The sequence below is a fragment of the Quercus suber genome, unplaced genomic scaffold (genome assembly GCF_002906115.3).
Source record: "Quercus suber isolate HL8 unplaced genomic scaffold, Cork oak 2.0 scaffold_70, whole genome shotgun sequence".
Classification (NCBI taxonomy): domain Eukaryota; kingdom Viridiplantae; phylum Streptophyta; class Magnoliopsida; order Fagales; family Fagaceae; genus Quercus; species Quercus suber.
Genome location: NW_027069535.1, coordinates 390814 through 397066, shown reverse-complemented (window position 1 = coordinate 397066; position 6253 = coordinate 390814). Strand labels below are relative to the sequence as shown.

General features: G+C 36.9%; 2 protein-coding genes across 4 annotated transcripts; both read left to right on the top strand.

Annotated features, from left to right (window-relative positions):
• Positions 1–201: 201 nt before the first annotated feature.
• On the top strand, positions 202–4865 carry LOC112016646 (DNA topoisomerase 2-like). Of its 3 annotated transcripts, XM_065773159.1 has the most exons (8): positions 295–407; positions 1114–1495; positions 1909–2201; positions 2294–2360; positions 2451–2883; positions 2975–3097; positions 3207–3368; positions 3944–4865. In XM_065773159.1, exons 2-5 carry the CDS (start codon positions 1196–1198, stop codon positions 2796–2798), a joined length of 1008 nt encoding a protein of 335 aa, XP_065629231.1. In that variant the 5' UTR covers positions 295–407; positions 1114–1195; the 3' UTR covers positions 2799–2883; positions 2975–3097; positions 3207–3368; positions 3944–4865. The 3 variants fall into 3 exon arrangements, with proteins under 3 accessions (XP_065629232.1, XP_065629231.1, XP_065629233.1); XM_065773160.1 differs by lacking the exon at positions 1114–1495 and having other exon boundaries at positions 202–407; XM_065773161.1 differs by lacking the exons at positions 2975–3097; positions 3207–3368; positions 3944–4865 and having other exon boundaries at positions 2545–2653.
• Positions 4369–6211, top strand: LOC112016647 (protein SPIRAL1-like 1). Its single transcript, XM_024049176.2, has 3 exons — positions 4369–4387; positions 4690–4961; positions 5956–6211. The coding sequence occupies exons 1-3, from the start codon at positions 4369–4371 to the stop codon at positions 6049–6051; spliced, it is 387 nt and encodes a 128-aa protein (XP_023904944.1). The 3' UTR covers positions 6052–6211.
• Positions 6212–6253: the final 42 nt, after the last annotated feature.

The following is a 6253-nucleotide window of genomic DNA, read 5'->3' as shown; positions in this document are numbered from 1 at the left end:
TTTTTTTTTTTTTTTTTTTTTTTTGTTGAGTAATAAATAGTTTGTGTTAATGCTTCACAGGTTGAAAAAAATTGGAGCTCAGAAGAGTATGTCTTTGACCACCCTAATATGGCAAGGCGTGCTTTGAAGAATATTGCAGTAGGTATGTTTTGCTTTAATTGTATTTTTGCAAGATTGGCCCCTGATAAACTTTTATAAATTGATTAATTGTGTGTTTTGTATTTTCTATACTGTATCTTGCATCACTTGAAGCTCCAGAGTATACCGAGCTTGCGTTGCAGGAGTATAGAACTGCCACAAATATGACTGATCAATTTGCAGCTTTGGCGGCCATAGGCCAGAACCCTGGTAAAACTCGTGATGATGTTCTGGCTGACTTCTATAGCAAGTGGCTGCATGAATTTTTGGTATTACCTCTGCTCAATTGCTCTTAATTTGGTAGAATGATATATTTGGCTCTCTCTGAGTTCTGTGTTGTGCATTTCATCTGTCTGTCTCTCTCTATTAGGGAGGGAACGTATGGTAGGTATTTTGCATTGGATTTTCCCAAGTACACAATGACGACCTTCCTGATATATGAGTAGTTGTAAAGCATAGTTCAGAACTCAGCTTGTATATACAGCAAAGACCAATCATATACCGTGATTTCATAAAAGGAGTGTAGCTGAAATGCATATAAAAAATAGAAAAACAAAATAGAGTGTAGCTGAATCTTTTCAATGTAAAGATAGTTTTCCATTCCTTTTTGTGCACAGTAACCACTATACCAACAATAAACTTGTAGAATTCAGAACTTCCCGTAATACCAGCTTGCCAGCTTGGCTGTGTGAAGATGTCAATTGTTCTGTCAGCAAATTTGACAATAGACACTTCAGTGGAACTTGTAAGCATAACTGCTACAATATAGTCTAACGTATTGGTACTGTTAGGCTTGGAGTAGTGTCCTGTGCATTAGACTAGTGAACTGGACCTGCTAGTAAAACAGTACTGTCCTACGGTCTTGGATCATGATCATAACCAAAATGGTTCAAAAACTGTTAATAGTATTGATTAAAATCCTTAGAAAGTAGCAATATTGGAGAGAGATAAAACATTGAACGTGATTTATGGCAGGTTCTCAGCAACCCGGACAAAACACCCACCCCGGCAGCAAACATCAACAATTGGCTAGAAAAGTTAGCAAGAAGTTCATCCCATGGTGTTGTCATATGCGGCCAGGTTGTCAACTACTGCTTCAGCATCAGCAAAAGTTAGCCCTAGCTTTAATGATTCATCGTTGCCGACATTCTTCTTGCTTCCTCTCTTCTTCCATTTCTTTATATTTTTCCCTCGGGGTCCGAGGGGAAAATATAAAGAAATGGAAGAGGTGAGGATGCAAGGGAATCTCGTCAACGACGAATCATTAAACGTAAAGAGAATGTTGCTGCTGCTGAAGCGGAACTTTAAAACGTTCTACTGCAGTGCCAATGCATTTAAAGCAATTCCAATCAGACCGGTAGGATACGTAGTGCTGCTGCTAATTTTATGTTTTTTAGTACTTGGCTTATTTATCAAATAAAAAGAAAAAAACTGTACAAAAGTATTACTGTTGTGTAGTTATAGAAGGGTTCTTGTCTAGATGCATATGCACAAGGTTCTGGGTTTCATGGGTTATTTTAGTGATTATATTATAATTAAAATGTTAATAGTTCATACATTTGTGGGTGTTTTATTGCCTAATGTGGTTTAGAGTTCTGTTCACTTTGTGGAGACATAATATTGGTCACTGAAATTTATTGTTTAATGTAGTTCATAGATATTTCGTTCAGCAATTTTAGCATCCTGGTCTAGATTAAGTCTTATTCCCTTCAAAGAAGGCTGCATATCATCAATGTGCTAATTCAGTAACATGGTTTTGGTGATCTGAAGGTATTTTCCAACAACATGGGAACGAAATCTGAGCCAGTAATTTCAAAGTGCAAAGAGAGTGAGAACTGGAGTAAGGTTTCATTTAAGCCTGACTTGGCAAAATTTAACATGACTTACGTTGAGGACGACGTGGTTGCGCTGATGAAAAAGCGGGTGTTTGACTTGGCTGGGTGCGTTGGGAAGTCTGTGAAGGTTGAACTGAATGGAACTCAGTTCCCCATAAAATCATTTACTGATTATGATAATCTCTACTTAGAGTCTGCTGCTAAATCTAAACCTGATAAACCTGGAAGGTTCTTTCTATGAAACTCTGAATGTTTCTATTTTATTTGTATTTTCCCCCTTCATAGTAATAATTGCTTACTAGAATCATTTGTTTCCTCAGCTATCATGTGAAAGTTAATGATAGGTGGGAGATATGCATGAATCTTAGTGACAGGCAGTTTCAACAGGTACCTACGCCTTTTGAAGCAAAGGGAATAATGAGTCAATTGAAATTGCAATTGTGTGAGACTTACATGGTTTTTTGGTTTTTTAACCAGGTCAGCTTTGTGAATTCGATTGCCACAACCAAGGATGGAACTCATGTTGATTATATCACTAATCAAATTACAAACCATATAATGAATTTTGTAGATAAGAATGCCAACATCAAAGCCCATAATGTGAAGAACTACTTGTGGGTTTTTGTCAATGCTCTTATTGACAACCCTACTTTTGATTCCCAAACTAAAGAAATCCTGACAGTTCGTGAAAGCAGTTTTGGGTCCAAGTGTGAGGTTTCACAAGATGTTTACGAGTCCAACTCATGTTTACGAGTCCATGAAAGCAGAAGAAGCAGGAGAGGTTTGATTATTAGAAAGCAGAAGAAGCAGAAGAAAAGATCGTAGCGGTTGTTGGAGGAGCAGAGAGAGAGAGAGGGAGAGATATGAAAGTATACCACGTTCCTTGCTTGGAGGACAACTACTCCTACCTGTAAGTTAATCCTTTTTTGCTTAGAATTTCGATGAGAAATTTGATTATTAGTAATTAGGGCGATTGATTTGTTGCAAATTAAATTGCGCAGCATAATCGATGAGAGGTGAAAAGAAGCGGCAGTAGTGGATCCAGTAGAGGCTGAGAAGGTAGTACAATTTGCCAAACAACACGGCGTCCTTCTCAAGTTCGTTCTCACCACACACCATCACTGGTATTTATGTATGTATGTATGTATGGTATGGCATTCCAATTCTTTCTTTTTTTTTTTGACTGCTTTCTTCTTCTGGTTCTGGTGATATTAATAGTAAATAATAAATTAGGGATCATGCTGGTGGAAATGAAAAAATAAAGGAGCTGCTACCGGGGATTAAGGTTTATGGTGGTTCGTTAGATAACGTGAAGGGTTGCACTGGTAAACTGGAAAACGGTGATAACATCACTCTTGGTGCTCATCTCAATATACTCTCTCTTCACACTCCTTCGTATGCTTCTTCTTCTTCTTCTTAATCACTTTCCCCCTTCTTTCTTGTTTTCACTATATATATATATGTCTGCTGCTTTCTTCTGCTACTGTGTTACAGGCTCCAGCATAAGTAGCTCAATAAGCATGATTTGATTTTTTTTGTTTTACTTCCAACATTAATGCTTCTCAGATTTAATCTTCTATTTTTATGTCAACTCAAGACTTAACCCCCTGTTTTTGGGGGTGGTATATTTTTCTGTACTTTGTTCACAAAACACCACCTTGTCTCTCTATTTAATTTCTATGATCATGCTGGAAAATCTAAACATGTGGGTAGAAAGAACCTATCCCTGCACTCCACCATGCTATGTCTATGAATATGATGCTCTCACCAGATTCTTACATACCCACCAATGGCTCTTGACCTCACCTTCCATCCCATTATTATGAAAAAAGAACCAAGTGCCATTGCAGCTAAAGCTTATTGCCAATTTATTTATCTGAGACATATTGGTTTTAGCGTTTTGCACGGGTATGCCTTACATCTTTATTGTTTTTAACTTTATCTGTGTGTCTTTGACTTGCTCTAATCAGCCACACCAATTGTCACATTAGTTATTATGTGACTAGCAAAGAGGAAGAAGACCCAGCTGTTTTCACTGGAGACACATTGGTAAGTTGATGGGGGAATTTTTTTTATGCGTGCATGGGTGTGTCTGATCAGTTTTCTTTATTTATTCATGTGAAAAATTCATTCTTTTTATGTGAAATGGATGAAATTTATCTGAATGGTTTGGTAATGTGCAAACTTCATCTGGGGCGTCGTACCCATGTCATTCTGGTTTCGTATCTGCTCTTGTTATATTATAATTTCTCAAAAATTACTCATGTGGTCGCGACCAGTGGTAGGTTTCAAGTGGAGGAAATGAAAAGAGAGTTTGAGGAAGACATAAAATAATACTAGTAGAAGAAGTAAATAAAGGGACATTTAATTAAGGTGTGGTTTTAGGTAGGTTAGAATGGCTGAGAAGAGTGCATGTGAACAATCCTGATTAGTCTGTTGAGGATCCATAGTTGATCCCATAGGTTTGGGACTAAGGTTTTGTTGTTGTTGGATGAAATTTTTTTGCCATTGTTAATAGTATGCAATTGGGTTTATGCCTCTTTTGATAGTTATAGAGATATACATTTAATGTAGTAAGTGAGCAAAACTGAGGTGGATTTCGATTGTCATAATTATGGTATTAACTTAGATTAAACCAAAAAGGGGGGTTTGGTGAAGACAATGTAGGTATTTAACTAGAAATTTGGTGAGCTTTGTTAATCTTGTGAGTTGTGAGCGTGGGGTGATTGTGCTTCTTTTTTGTTTTTTTTTTTTTTTCACCCCCTGTTTTTGTTTGGCAGTGGAGAGGCTCCTGCTCCTAAACCTGTCCAAACTAATGTTCAAGCTGCTCCAAGTGAAGCGCCAGCTGTGAATAATTCACCTGCTCCCAAACCTGCCGCGGCTTCTCCACCAGTAGATGTTACCAAGCAGATCCCTGCTGGTATCCATAGTACTTCTACAAATAACTACATGCGAGCAGATGGTCAAAACACTGGGAATTTCATCACGGTATGACTATACTCACGATATCTTTGCCTCTTTCCTAATGCAATTCACAGGGACATTGTCATTCTAAAAATAGTACAAAATTTTGTGTAACATTAAAAGAGTAGACGCAGTTGCAAAAGCTGGCATCTTTTTCACTTAAAGCTGTTATTAGTATTTTAATAACAATATATTTAAAGGTTTGGTTAGAAATAAGGACCAAAAAAAAAAGATAAGTTATAACATCGATTGCTGTTGCCACTTGTTTTGCAATGCTTTGCATGCAATATTCATATGTTTTGGTTTCTTTTCATCTTTCAGACCTGTTTTTCCCTTTTTTGTGTTCCAATTTTTGTTTTTGCTGTTATTGATTTATGCTGCCGGGGAGTCTGAATGTTTGAAGGTTTCTTTTCCCTTCCCTAGCTCTCGCTCTCTCTCTCTCTCACAGCATAATGTTTAGGTTATAGATGTTTTTGAAGGAAGAGCTCTGCATTTAGACTCGTACTTGAGCCTGTTAAGGATATAACAGCCTTGTAATTTGGTAGAATGGCGAGAACACTCGATACCTCATTTTCCAATATGTGTATATTTAGTCTCAGCTTGTGTATCATACATTGAATCATACGTGAAGGGCTTTGTTTATCTCTGCTTTATCTTTGTTTTCATGAAGTTTGATTATAAATATTTAGAAAGAATTGTCTTTAAAGCATCAATCTTTACCCTTTTTGAGGTTCAAGATGATGTTTTCTTTTTGCTAGTATTAAGCATTATGTTAATGAACGTCAGTTTTGCAAAAGTAGATTTGATTACAATTCTTATCAAGTTTTTTGGGGACATTATGGAGTTGAGAGAAGGTATTTAACGTTTGTGGCTTATGTAGTAGGTAATTGAATATTACTAATGTTACAGTTGAGTTATTTTTCCCGATATAACTAAACTGTAAATAGGTAAATAACTTAGCATAAGTACTTACTAAAAAATAAGGATAAAGATTGATATGTTTTATTCCTGGATGCAGGATCGGCCCTCTACTAAGGTCCATTCTGCCCCTGGTGGTGGATCTTCTCTGGGCTACCTCTTTGGTGGAGGACCGGCTGGTGGTGGCGGTAACTGAGATATGCTGGCATATCTGCAAAATGGAAGTACTGTTTATTGATTTTTGTGGAACCTGTAATTTGGACGAAGCAGTGCTGTCTTCTTTTATGTAAACAATGAAAACTTGCTGGGGTCATTTTATGTAATATATTGGTTTTGTGGTTGTTTGGATAATTCAATCAAGAGTTCCGTATTCTATATGCATAAACATTTGTTACAAA